At 52.9% G+C, this 13478-nt stretch overlaps 1 protein-coding gene across 12 annotated transcripts in view; it reads left to right on the top strand.

Annotated features, from left to right (window-relative positions):
• The first annotated feature begins 339 nt into the window (after nucleotides 1-339).
• TSPAN14 (tetraspanin 14) overlaps nucleotides 340-13478 on the top strand; it is a 66324-nt gene continuing 53185 nt past the window's right edge. For 3 of the 12 annotated variants that reach the window (XM_078345449.1, XM_035267826.3, XM_078345445.1), the window contains exons 1-2: nucleotides 1028-1089; nucleotides 5545-5684. Coding sequence is in view for 3 of the 12 variants with exons in the window: in XM_035267826.3 (XP_035123717.3) it covers nucleotides 5628-5684 (57 nt within the window). In the remaining 9 variants the exon portion in view is untranslated. Of the gene's footprint in view, nucleotides 574-1027; nucleotides 1090-2694; nucleotides 2893-5544; nucleotides 5685-11750; nucleotides 11936-13478 lie in introns of those variants that run through there. The other 9 variants (XM_078345450.1, XM_035267827.3, XM_078345451.1 and 6 more) reach the window with 5 other exon arrangements.

Here is a 13478-nt window from a genome sequence, read left to right as displayed (position 1 = left end):
ACCTGGGAATGGACCGAACAGTATCCATTTCAAGATCTACTCCTACCATTGGAATTAACCTGTTGGCTGCTTGTACTGGCATGTGGCAACCAGTCTTAGCCGAGTTTTAATTGATCCCTGTTTGGTGTTACCCAACAGAGCAGATCACTCGGCCCTCAACCACAGAATAAGTTTAAGAAACAGAGGTGTGCGTGACTCATTCTACAGGTAGGCAGGCTGAGGCTGGGGAGCCGCTTCTGGCTGTCCCTGGAAACCCCTCTTAACCCACAAGAATCATCCCAGCCATCTCTTTAGCGTAAATGTGAGGAACAAATCTCAGCCACGATCCAAAGAAAGCTTGGTATTTTTAGCACCAAAGCTAGAAGGAGCATGTCGTTACTCTTCGGTTTGCAAAGAAATGAAAACCATTTCCCCTTCCTTCTTTTGAAGACTACCACCGCCCCCAGCCTCCAAAGCCCGGCAGGAACGCCTTCTATCTCCACCACAGCCATTTTCCTGATCCTTCGCCGGCTCTCCACGGTTATCCAGTGTATCCCTCGAGACACCGCCTCCCACAGCTCGTGCTTCTCCCAGGTTCGGCTCCGACAAGGCCCGAGCGGAGTCTGCGCAGCGCAAAAAGCTCAGCGCGCTCCCGGCGGCCACAAGGCGACCAGCCCTGGGCCAGGCCAGGCCAGGCCTGCGCCGCGCACCCACTGGGAGGGCAAGGACCCGGGCCGCCCCAAGCCTCCGGCACCGCCCAGAGCGGGACAAAGGGGCGGGCCGGCGACTCGGCCTCGCGGTCCGCGGTGCCGCGCGAGCGGGGAGGCGGGGCGTGGTAGGGGAGGGGCGAGCCGGCGGGGGAGGGGCGAGCCGGCAGGGGAGGGGCGGGGCCAGGGCGGGCCCAGGCTCGCGGGGCTGCACGGGCGGTGCAGGGTAGGGGCGCCCCTTCCCTAGGCAGCGGCAGGCGCCGCGCCCCCGGCCCCGCCCCTCCGCGCCCCGCCCCCGCCGCTCGGACGGCCCGAGTCGCGCCCTCCCGCCCCGCGCCGCCGAACTTGCTCTAACTTCCTCGGCCGAGCCGGGCCGCGCCGCCGCTGCAGCCGCCGCGCGCGGGTGAGTAGAGCGCGGAGCCTGGGCTGGGGCGTCGGGCCCTGCCTTCTTCTTTGTCTGAGGCAGACTCCCCTGGGCGTCCTCCGGGGGCGAGGGCTGCTCCCCCAGGTCCCTGCTTGGTCCCTCAGCCTTCCTCCCCGCCTGCCCGAGGGCGGCCCCGCGGGTGGCGCTGGCTTTGTCTGCCAGGATCGCTCGCTAGAGGTTGGAGGCCTCGGTGGGGACCCAGCTGAGCCGAACTTCGGCGCGGGCGGGCGAGAGCCGCGGCGGGCCCGGGGCTGGCGCTCCGGGTTCGGTGGCCCTTGCCCCATCCGAGCGCTCCGGCGAGTGCGCCCCTGGGCCGGGCGGGGTGGGAGCGCCGGGGAGCCTGGACGACTGCTGCCGCTCGGGGCTCTTCTGCTCCAAAGCAGCGAGCTCGGCGATGGGCTCTCCTTTCGGCTCCGTCACCCACCCTCGGCCCCCCGGAGCTCGGGTTTGGGGTCGGGGTGGGCGTAGGCCGGGGTGGGCCGCCCTTTCTCCCTGCCCAGCCGTGGTTGTGCTCAGTCGCCCTCGCCGCGGTGGGTCCCACTTTTCCCGGCTTTGGTTTGGGGCGGCTGGAGTTTGAGTAGGCGGCGACCCAGCTTCTCCGTGTTAGTCTTGTAGGGTTGTGCCTGGGAGCAAAGCCTGACCCCTGACCTAGCCGGAGTTCTGGTAGAAAGGGGGTTTGTGGCTGCGGAGTGTGCTGGTCCGGGGCTGTTGCTGCTTCTCCTCCGCTCACAGGGGTGGGGTGCGGGTGGGTAGGAAGTGCCTGTGTGAGGGTGTGTGGAGGGACTTTGGCCCTGGGACGGCTGGAGCACTTGTCTTGGGGACTTACAGTAGGTCTCCGGCAAGAAGCGGTCCGTGCCAGGGGTAGTTGGGGGAAGTCGTGGGCCCGGGTATTGGCCTGGCTCTGGGCGTGGAGCGGAGGTGAGTGCGGCGGTGTCACACACTTCTTAGCTATCCCGGCGCTGCTAACAGGGCAGTCAGGCGGTCTTGGGCGGCAGTGCAGGGCACTGTATTGGAGCCTTTGCAGGTATGCTCTTGGCAGTGGTCTGCTCTCCAGGGGATCTTCCTCCTTTCTGAGAGGGCATTGCTCTTCCTCCCTTCCGAGAGGGCTACTGAGAGAGTGGGCTGCCAAATCCTCAAAAGTAGGCTTCCCCTCGCCCCTTGACTTTGAAGTCTAGAAGCAGTTAGTGCCTGCTGAGTGCTCCGGCCACCCTTGGCTACCCATGTCATCAATATCCTCAAATTGCTGGGCTCAAGTGATCCTCCAACCTCAGCCTCCCAAAGCAAAGGGATTACAGGTGTGAGCCACCATGTGGAGTCTGATTCCAGCCCGATCCTTAAAGTTATCGTGACAGGCCCTGGAAACCCAGGCCACCAGATGTATTTTCCCTTTCCTTCTCATTGTGTTGCACCCCAACTTCAGTTGGAGACTTTCTGGATATATCCATCCCCACATTTCTGAACTCCACTGCTTGGAGCACCTAATGTGATCCTCAATTTACTTAACAAAGCATGGTTGAGATTCTGTGTGATGCAAGGCATTGTTTTGCAGGCACTGTTCCAAGTCTGGAAAATCCCTCACCAGCTGTATACTCCATGTGGTCTTAGAACCCAGGCTGGACGTGGAGTAGGTGCTCAGTAGTGTTTATTGATCTGAGCTTGATCTCAGCATAGCAGGATTATTCAGGGAGACTGGGGGCCCCTGGGTGCTTCTGTAGGTTTGTGGCTGTCCCAGGAAGAAAGGGTATGGAGGGGCTGTGGGCTGCAGAATGGTTGGCTGCCCAGGTAAGTGTCCCCCTTCACCAGCTGGGCTAGTCTCTGAGGACAAGTGAGGGTGGCTCTCTTCCCATGTGGGAAGTTGCAGGACAAAGTTAAGGCTTTGGGTGTAGGAGGAGATGGCCCTGCCCTGAAGGTTATAGTGTTAGCAAAGTTCTAATGGAGGCCAGGGAGCAGGAAAGCCCTGGGTTCTGTAACTATTTCTTGAGGCCTCACTCTAGGCCACCATGTGGTAGAATTCCCTTTGGCAGTGCCTACAAAGTGCCATTGTGCCAGGCCTGGGAAACCTTTGCTGGTTTAAAATCTTGTGAAGGACAGGATTATAGCAGTTGTGTGGAAGGTTTCATAGTGATAGTTTATTCAGACTTACACCCTAGAAGCTTGATTTATAATAACTCATTTAATTCTTGAAAACAACCCTGATGGCCGGGCGCCAGGGCTTATGCCTGTAATACCAGCACTTTGGGAAGCTGAGGTGGGTGGATTCCTGAGGTCAGGAGTTGGACACCAGCCTGATCAACAGAGTGAAACCCTATGTCTACTAAAAATACAAAATTAGCTGGGTGTGGTGGTGCATGCCTGTAATCCCAGCTACTTGGGAGGCTGAGGCAAGAGAATCGCTTGAACCTGGAAGGCGGAGGGTGCCTTGAACCAAATTGTGCCATCGTACTCCAGCCTGGGCAACAAGAGCAAGACTCTGTCTCAAAAAAAAAAAAAAAAAAAAAGAAAAGAAAGAAAACAACTGTGATGTCTGTCAATAGCTCCATTTTACAGAGGAGGAAACTGGTCCCAAGAGGTCACAGGCAGAGTAACTTGCTTGAGGTCTCAATATGAGCTGGGTTTTCTCATTTCTTTTATTTTTATTTTTATACTGATTCTTACTCTGTCACCCAGGCTGGAGTGTAGTGGCTCGATCTTGGCTCACTGCAACCTCCGCCTTCTGGGTTCAAGTGATTCTCCTGCCTCAGCCTCCCAAGTAGCTGGGACTACAGGCACATGCTACCATGCCTGGCTAATTTTTGTGTTTTTGGTAGAGACAGGGTTTCACCATGTTGGCCAGGCTTGGTTTCGATATCCTGACCTCAAGTGATCCGCCCGCCTCGACCTCCTAAAGTGCTGGAATTACAGGTGTGAGCCCCCGTGCCTGGCCAGATTTTCTTATTTCTAATTTAGGTAGTACCTTCCTCTCAGAGGTGATTAAAACGGATTCATATACCAAACAAGACTGGCTCACAGTGGAACCAATGAGTCTTTTCAGTGAAGGTGCCCTTGTATCCCTGCTTCTGAACACATCTCACCTGTCCAGCACAGCCTGGGCAGTTACCCTGAAACTCCTGCTGATTGACTGGTGATGTAGCTTCTGTCTCCCTAAGGCCAGGGAATGGGAAGACCAGCACTGCTACATGGAGAAAACTGGGGAGTCACTCCCTGTGTCTGTCTGGATAGATCACAGTTTGCTGTGGTAATAGCAATCCTCAGGTCTCAGAGGCTTAAAGCAACAGAGATTTATATCTTGTTCACGCTGTATATCCATCACTTACTGCTTTATGTTGTCTGCACTGGGGGACCCATAGTGATTAGTGGGAACATCCCTCTCTCTTGGACAGAGGGACAGAGCATGACGATCCTTGTTTCCTGCCACTGATTCCTGGTGGCCTTTAAAATGCCTTTGGGAAGGGGATTAGACTCCTGCTGCCTGTCTCTGTCCTGCCTTGTCAGTCCTTGGACATCTTGCATGGTTCATCCCCTACCTGGATGTGGCCTGTAGGGACAGCCACCTTTCCTAGAAGCAAGAGCAGGTAGCGATACCCCTGGTAGAGGTGTGGAAAGGAGTGGTGGTGAGGTGACTGAAGGTAGACTCCCACTGGGGACGGGATTGAGTGTGGGGCTAGATCCCTGGCTTGTAGAAGGGAGTAGGAACCCTCTGTGAGTTGCATTTTCCCCCTCAACCCACCTTAGCAGGGCTTTTTTTTTTTTTGAGACGGAGTTTCGCTCTTGTTACCCAGGCTGGAGTGCAATGGCGCAATCTTGGCTCATTGCAACCTCCGCCTCCTGGGTTCAGGCATTTCTCCTGCCTCAGCCTCCCGAGTAGCTGGGGTTACAGGCATGCACCACCATGCCCAGCTAATTTTTTGTATCTTTAGCAGAGACGGGGTTTCACCATTTCGACCAGGATGGTCTTGATCTCTTGACCTCGTGATCCACCCGCCTCGGCCTCCCAAAGTGCTGGGATTACAGGCGTGAGCCACCGCACCCGGCCCTTAGCAGGGTTTTAAAGAGCTAGCCACACTGTGGCTCTTGCTTTAGTGCCTGGTCACCTGCTTGGTCTCTGGTCAGTTCCCTTGGGGCCAGCAGACACCGATGGAGGTGATGAGGCCTCGGGTTCTTTTGCCTTATGGTGAACCTGCTCTCCTTAGGCATATTTCCACCTTTTCCAGGGCCTCTGTTTCTTTGCCAGTGGAGTGAGAGGTGGTGGCGGTCTCCAGCAGTGGTCCCACTCTTGGCAGGCCATCAGAGTACCTAGGGAGCTACATAGAATGAAGTTTTGAGAGTCTTTGGTCTAGGTGAATGCCAGCATTTCAGTTTGCATATCTTCCATTGTAGCACTATCAGGCAGGTTATTCATAATGTCTCCACATCCATTTTCTCCCTTAACTGCAGATGCTTTCGGTTTAGACAGAGCATGTGGCCATGTTGGTTGAGCACAGACCCTGGCAGGAGGGCAGCGTCCAGTGCCTCTGCCAATGAAGTGCGAAGATGTGAAGATGAATAACACTGTCCAGCTTGCAGAGTGGACGCTGGTGAGGCAAGCTTTCAAGTTGCAACTACTTTCTAGTTGAATGACCTACACAAGTCTTTGATTTTTTTTTTCTCCTGCAAAAAAAAAAAAAAGTTGTCTAATTTTCTCATCTGTAAAGTAAGAAGAGTCAAGTCTGCCTTTCCTGTCTCGCGGGGTTGCAGTGAAGCATGAGTACACTGAGAAGCAGGATCCAAAGCCCCTGAGTTAGGCCTGACACTGGTGTGAGACAGCTGCCATCTCTGGTGGCTCTCAGCAAGTGCTCACCAGCAGCTGATTCTGGAAATCCCACTTCCTCCACTCAGGGCTTGGTGGGGTTGGGTGGGGTTGGGTGGGGCTGTGGTTTTCTTTTAGGAGGCAGCAGGCCAGGCCTGGAGACCAGAGCTTGAGTGGGTCTGGGCAGGCTGGAGTTGAAACTCTTCGTCTCTTGAGGTCTGTTCTGCCTCCCTAGCTGAGAGGCCAGGGAGAAGGCCAAGAGCCTGTGCTTTTCAGCTAGATAGTTAAAGGGACTGGCTCCTCCCTCAGGCTATGCTGGCCTGTGCTGGGAGCCTGAGAGCCAGGGTAGTTGTCTCTAAAAGAGGCTTCTGGGATTCTAGTAAGAGATGAGCTCCTGCTGCTGCTTCAGAGTCTGAGTTCCCTGGCATTTGGGAGAGCTGAAGTTGGGCTGTCCTGCATGAGTAAAGCTTGGGGAGGGGCTGGGACAAGGGGCTAGTGAACCTCCTCCGAGTTCCTACTGTCCACGCTGGCCACCTGTTGGGGCCTATGTTCTGTACACTGCATGGCCTTGAGAGGAATTTGTAGCCCTAATATCCAGGAGAGGAACCCTACAGCAGTGGGAGGAAATAGGTCTCTCCCAAATCTCTTTTGTCTGTACCTCAAGGTCTGAGTGGTAATCCTGAGGATGCAGCGGGACTCCCAGCAGTAGGAGTTTACCTGTCCCCAATCTGGGTGCCCACCAGCTGTGCTGGGGTCCTCTCCTTTGTCCCTGACCAAGCCCCAGCAGACAGGATCTGTTTCTGAGGCTTGGTCAGCAGGTCAGCCACAGCCCCAGACCAAGTAGTTTTTACACCCTCTGGAGTGAGGAGTGGAAGCACTGGGTCCAGGAAGACTTAGGGAGCTGGTTAAAGAAAAAATTATTCTGACACTTGTTCAACTGGTAAGGTAGATTGTATTCAGAACTGTTCCAATAAGTGGAGGTGTTATTGCAATGGGATTTTGCAGTAGGGAAGAGAGAGTGGGCCCAACTCCAAGTGTAACAAAGATAAATGAGAACTTATAGCCAAGGAGCAGAATGTGGGGGCTCCTGAAAATTTCTAAGAGGGTAGGGAAATTTTTACTAAACTTACCTGAATTCTTGTTGAAGGCAGGCCAGGGTGATCAGATTTTACCTGGGAGAGAGTAGAGGATAAGTATGATCAGATATCCAGGGTGATTAGAAGTTGAGGGTGGGGATTTTGGTTTTTGCTAAACCTAGTCTCTGTGAGAATGGAGCTAGGCGCCGTCAGTCAGGCCCGGGTGAGCAGAGGGCTCAGAGGAATAAAATTTGGTGAGGGACAGGATCTTTGTCAGTATCTCATGGCTGGCAGTGTCCTGTCCATCCTTCTTGTGCTAGCCTGTCCCTTAGCAGACAGGTGTGAGTGGTCCTGAGCTTGGGGCAGTGCAAGATAAGGGACAGTTTTCTCTTTTTATAGGTGTCCCTTCTTGTGTCACTCTTTTTTTCCATAAACCTTGGTTCTTTTCAGCCTCTGCTGGCCACTTGTCCCTTGGCTCGGTTGCTCTTGGCCTGCTGGATTTCCCCTCTGCACCCAGGAAATTGCATGGACCTGGGTCCTCATTTCCCTGCAGCCTACCGATTTTGCTGCTTATGACAGCTGTCCCCCGCTAGCCTTCTGTTGCCAAATCTGGTGGCTGTCTGACCACAGCCATTTTACTCAGGACTACTGGTTTTTTTTTGCCCTCTGAAACTGAGTTCCTCTTGCTGCAATTTGTCTTGGGCAAACCAGTCTGACAACTTTGTGGTTCTTTATCCTGCCTCCCTCAGCCTGGGGACTGACCCGTCCCATTTGTCTGAGCTGGGCAGAGGGAGGTGCTGTGGGGGATCTCTTCCTTTTGTCTGGACTGCATACTCCTGGAGCCCTCTAGCTGGAGCTTCTGGGCATTTTGCCCACGGGAGCTTCACCAGCTTCCTTCTGTCTGAGGCCTTTAGGTCCCTGCATCCTGTCTGCCATGTTTTCCTCCTTGTCCATGAGTGAGGCTCCTCCTTTTCTCTCTGCCTTTCCTCTCTACTTGATCAGACTCTGCCTCTCTTGAGGGCTGGCTCGGTCCAGCCTCCCCTGTACAGGTGACCCTGTTTGGTTTGCCTCCTTTTCTTGAGGCTGATCTTGTCTCAGCAGCCAGCTTTTCAGGAACCAGGCCCTTGCTGTTGTAAGGAAAACCTATCAGCTGTGGATGGGGCGTTCCCTCGTTCCCAGCGGCTCAATGTCCAGCTGCCACCCTTGTAGGGGAACAGTGATGGTGACAGAACCCTGTTCTCAGCAGCCATCCTGCTTGCCATGGTCATTGTGTTTTGTTACTCTAGCAGCTTCTTGTGAAATACAAGTGATGGTATAAATGCGGATAGGTTTTTGAGGGGGGGCATGCCAAAATTAGAGTTGGTGATGGTGGGGGATTCATCCCCAAGGGCTCTCGGATGCTGAGAAAAGTGTATGAGCAAAGAGAAGCAAGTGGCATGTGCCCAGGGATGGGGTGGGGTGGGCAGGCTTAGTTGAGGGTTTCTCTGGCATAGGGTAGCCCTGACACGCTCCTCTTCAGGGCATGACCGATGAGGTGGTGAAGGCAGGTACCAGGATTTGGTGTGTTGAGGATCAGTGCCTACCTGGGGTAGGCTCTGCTCACTCCTGCAGAGAGACGACTGGAGAGGGGTTGGTCTTAGTTTCACAGAGGGTTGTGGGATTCCAGGCAAGACCTGCTGAGGGGCTTACACTGAGCCACGGAGAAGAGCAGAATGAGATATGAGGGCTTCAAGTGCCAGTGTGTTTCTCACTGTTGTGAGATCTCATTTGTGCCTTTTTATTTTTCTTGAGACAGGGTCTCACCCTGTTGCCCAGGCTGGAGTGCAGTGGCCCAATCACAGCTCACTGTAGTCTCCGCCTTCCGAGCTCAAGTACTCCTCAGCCTCCTGAGTAGCAGGGACCACAGGCATGCATGCACCACCACACCTAGCTAATCTTTAAAAATTTTCTGTAGAGATTGGATCTTGCTATGTTGCCTAGGCTGGTGTCAAACTCCTGGGCACTTCATTTGTGCTTCTTAATTCAGGGGCTACTTGTTGAACATATTTAACAGTCTTCAGAAAGCATCTTATTCTGTAAGGAGAACCAAACATACCCATTCCTCCTCTCTGACCTTCTTTTCCTGTGATCTGGACATTCTTTGAGCTTGAGGTCATTAGGAGATGTTTATTTCTGTCTGCTATGGTGGCCTAGGGGGTGGGATGGGGTGGGATGGTTATGTGATGTGGTGGGGTGGGGTGGGGTGGGGTGGGGCAGGCCAGGGGAGTTATTCTACATAGATAGAGTTCTGTTTGTGAACCACTCCCTGCCATCCACATATCTCACTAAGATGGTCTGGCCAGTCCTGATTCTAATGGCCATTATATCATTCTCCTCAGCAGCAGGAGAGGCTGGAATGGTTTTTGTATCGTTCCTTAGGGGGAAAATCACTTGGAGGAAGTATATCAGTGCTTCTGAGTGGAGAGTATTTATTGACGTCAGTTAAAGGAAGCTTTTAAACGACATACAGGTATCCCTTTAGTGAGGAATAAATCTACAAATGCATCTCACGACTCCATTTTGCAGCTTCCATTTCCTGGAAGGTACATGGAGTTGAGTGGTTAGGGAATGGGGTTTTGAGCTGGGATTTTGGAGAAACTGTTTTTAGACTGTCCTTGGAAGTGGGCCAGGCCTAGAAATCTGTTGAAACAGCTTTCTTTAGCTGCTGAAACTGGGATGTGTTCATAGCACGAGGACGTTGAGCTCCACTGATGACTGAGAGGGGAGGGCTCAGAGGAGGGTCCCTGTGGGGGCCTGAGATGCCTGGCATCAGCCCCCTCTCCTGCATCGCTTGCATTGCCTGAAGCTTGGGGTCTTAGTTGTATCATGCTTCATGGCCTTGGCAGCAGATGGTCCTTGGAGTGGAATAACTTCAGCTTTCTTTTCTGCCTTTGTCAGAATCTGCTCTTGCACTTCTTAGGAAAACTTTCTATTTTGGGACTTGGGGTGGAGTTGTAAGCAGGGAGCCCCGTGAGTTGGTGTGTCTTTATCCCTGAGGCTGCCACTGCCTGACCCTCTCCTTCTCCTTGCTTCCTTTCTCCTTGTTACTCTGCCTCGTTCTATCGAGACACCAGAAGCTGCCTTCAGAGAGCCGCAGGTAAAATTGTCTGTCCAGCCACAAACATTAGGTGTTTTGAATATTAATTTAGGTTTAACATTTTTATTTACAAAAACGTATACGTGATGAAAGACACATAACAAAGATACACAGTGAAAACTTGTTTCTGTCTCTGACCCCTTCAGTTCTGCTCCCCTGAGACCCCCTCACCAGATGTTCAGTGCCTAGTCAAGTGTGTCTGTATTCCTCTCTTGTTTATTACCCCAGTGGTATACTAATTAAGCTGTGTTGCACTTCCTGATTTTTACTGTAAAAATTTATCCCAGGATTGTTTCATTTCAGCACACACAGTTTAGTTCATTTTTTAACAGCAGCGCATGATTCTGCTGTACAGTGAATGATGACTCACTTTACCAGCCCCCTATTGATGGATTTTGAGGTTGCTTTCAGCAAGTATTTTGTTTCTATAGGCTAAGCAGCAGGAGTGTCTTATGCATGCTCTACATCTGTAGTGGAAATGACTAGATGTGGAGTTACTGCATTAGGTATATAAAAGGAAAAGAAACATGCGGCTTTGATTCCAAAGCAGGGAATGAAAGTTTATGAGGTTTTCTTCTGGAGGGGTCTTGGCCTTCTACAGAGGCAAGAGCTGGAGGGACTACTGGGAGAGCAAGAGGGGGTGCCAGCATGTTGGTTCCCACCCAAGTCCGTCTTAGGTTCAGTTCAGGCCAGCCTGTCTCCATGAGCTCCATATTTACAGCCCTTGGCTGGCCCTGTGGGTCATGCGGTCTGTGCACCCAAAAGTGTGAGGAGTCAGCCAGGGCAAGCTCGGGTGTAGGGAGGGGGAGTAGGCTTCTCATAGGGGGTTCCAGAGGCCTCAGGACTTTGCAGGGCCTGTGTGGGGTGTGATGGGGGAGACTTGGTTACAACAAGCTTTTCCAGGAGCAGATTTTCCCACAGTGTCAGGGGTTGGTGTGAGGATCATCCTCCTGTTCTGGTCTCTCTTGGCCTTTCGCTGCCCTGCAAACCTCCCTATTCAGGCCGCCTTGGGCCTGACTGCCACCCTGTGATTGTAAAAGTCTCTGTAAAAGGCACCTAGTGAAAATAATACATGGGTTTTTTGTTTTGAGCAGGTGCTTCCTTTCAGAACAGAAATGAGGTATGGTTCTTCCTGGGATGGGTGGGGAAGAAGGGATGATCGTGAGGACATGTTGGAAGCACCCACTCCATGTTGGGAGTTCTCTGGTTATTTCTGTGTGGCTCTCACTGCCCCATGCCAGGGCAGGGTGGGATGCAGGGAGATTTTAGTGCTGGCTGGCAGATAGGCCTCCTAAATAGACCCTGACCCGGTGGGTTTAAGGCCTGTGTCCCTGCCACGGCCCTCCCACCCTTGTACTCAGAGAACTTCTTACCATTGCAGTTACACGCAGTCCCCATGAGAAGGCCAGAACTTCCCATGTGTAGCTCGTTGTCTGGGCCTGGGCCCTTGGTAGCACAGAGGTTTCCATTGTGGCCTGGTGGCAGTGAGGGCTGACCTGTGGGGCTGAGGAGGCGGGACCTGGGGCTTGACAGTGGAGCTATTCACAGGCTCTGCCCTGGATTCCTGCTGCTTCCCATTGTAGATTTTTTTTGGGAGACAGGAGGGGACTAGGGAAGGAGGAGACGGGGAGAGGGAGTGGCCAGTGCAGCTGTTGTTGCTGGTAGCAGGCGCCCATTATGCTTAATGGAGGTCCATTTGCAGACCTCCTTGAGCCACTCCAAGGCCCATCATGTGTTTTCAGATTCTAGTTTTTGCCTTTTAGGTGTCTCTGTCAAGATCCCCCTTCGCCTCTCTCAAGTCCCTGTGCTTGCCTGGAACACCTACGGGTAAGAGTTCTGAGCAGCTGGGCAAGGAGCAGGAGTGGCCAGCCGGTGCTGGGCTTGTCAGCCACCAGCCCACTGCTTTGGGGAGTGAGTTGTGCCGAGTCCTCCCGGCCCAGCTGTGCCCTTGGGTGGGGGCCAGGCGTGTGCCTGGGTTGCTGTTAGTCTCCCAAGCCCCCCACTTTCTTTGTGCCTCAATGCTCAGCCCAGTGTCCCCTGTTCACGCAAGCACTCAGCTGCTGAAAAGCCTGTGTGCTGGCAGCCCAGCCTGCAGCCACCCCCGCTGCCGGAGCCACAGCCATTTTCCTTTGTTCTGCCATCTCTGGGCTCTTGAATCTCAGGCTGGCAGCGGGCAGCAGGCAGCCAGCACACAGTGCCAGCAGGGTGGAAGCCCTTGTGACATGAATCTGCCTACCAAGCCAAAGGCATGGCGGCCCCTTAGCTGTACCCCTAATTCCTCTGACTGTACCCTCATCTCCTAGCCATGCTGAGAGAAGCACAGTCTCCCCTCTTACTGGATCAGAAAGATAGAGACTCCTACAGTGGGAACAGAGAGGTCTCACCTGTTTTGGGCCACTGAGGGTACACACTAAAAAGGGAGAGAGTTAGCCTCCGGGTCTTTGGCAAAAAAAAGCCATTCTTAAGCACAAAGGATGCTCACTCTTAATCTCCTGGTTGTTGTTGAAAACAGACAGGATTTGTTGAGAACATTTTTTATTTTGCTTTCTATGGTTGTGAGGACTTTTCTCTGAGGGGAACTGTCCCCTGCTCCTTCACATGCGAATCTCTCTCCCACCACTTTTTGGTGGGCAAAATGAGCATTCTCTCTGGGGGTCCAATTTCAACTATGTGTGGTATTGCAGGTGGGGGTGAAGGCCACTCTCACCCACTGTCTGACTTCTCTATCTGAGGTGTGCCTGCCCCAACCATACTATCTGCTTTCTAAACCACAGCCAGAATCTGTAAGGCACCTGCCTTTGAAATAGAGTTGTTTTGTATAGAACTCGTAACTCCCACTAGTTTCACATGTTTAGCATTTTATGTTACCATTTCAAAACCCATCCTGGCTGTCTTATTTGATTCTCTTATCAGCCAAGTCTTACAAATCAGGAAGCAAGCCTCAGCCCCAGATAAGGTTGCACCTTGGAGTGTCCTTATTTTATTTTATTTTTTGAAATGGAATCTTGCTCTGTTGCCCAGGCTGGAGTGCAGTGACGTGAATATGGTTTATTGTAGCCCCCACCTCCCAGGCTCAAGTGATCTTGAGCTTTCCCAGTAGCTGAGCTTTCCCTGCCTCAGCTTTCCCAGTAGCTGAGACCACAGACATGCACTACCATGTGAATAATTTTTAAAAATTTTTCGTAGAGATGAGGTCTTGCTGTGTTGCCTTGGCTGGCCTAGAACTCACCTTCTGGGTTCAAGATGTCTGTCTGCCTCGGACTCCCAAAGTGCTAGGATTATAGGTGTGAGCCACAGCACCCACCCCTCATTTTAGCCAATGTTGTAGCACCTACCAGACTCAGTAAAAAGAACTGGTGTTCACTGAAAG

The sequence above is a fragment of the Callithrix jacchus genome, chromosome 12 (assembly GCF_049354715.1).
Source record: "Callithrix jacchus isolate 240 chromosome 12, calJac240_pri, whole genome shotgun sequence".
In the NCBI taxonomy this organism is placed as follows: Eukaryota; Metazoa; Chordata; class Mammalia; order Primates; family Cebidae; genus Callithrix; species Callithrix jacchus.
The sequence above is the reverse complement of the archived record's forward strand: the minus strand, read 5'-3'. Positions and strand labels throughout refer to the sequence as shown.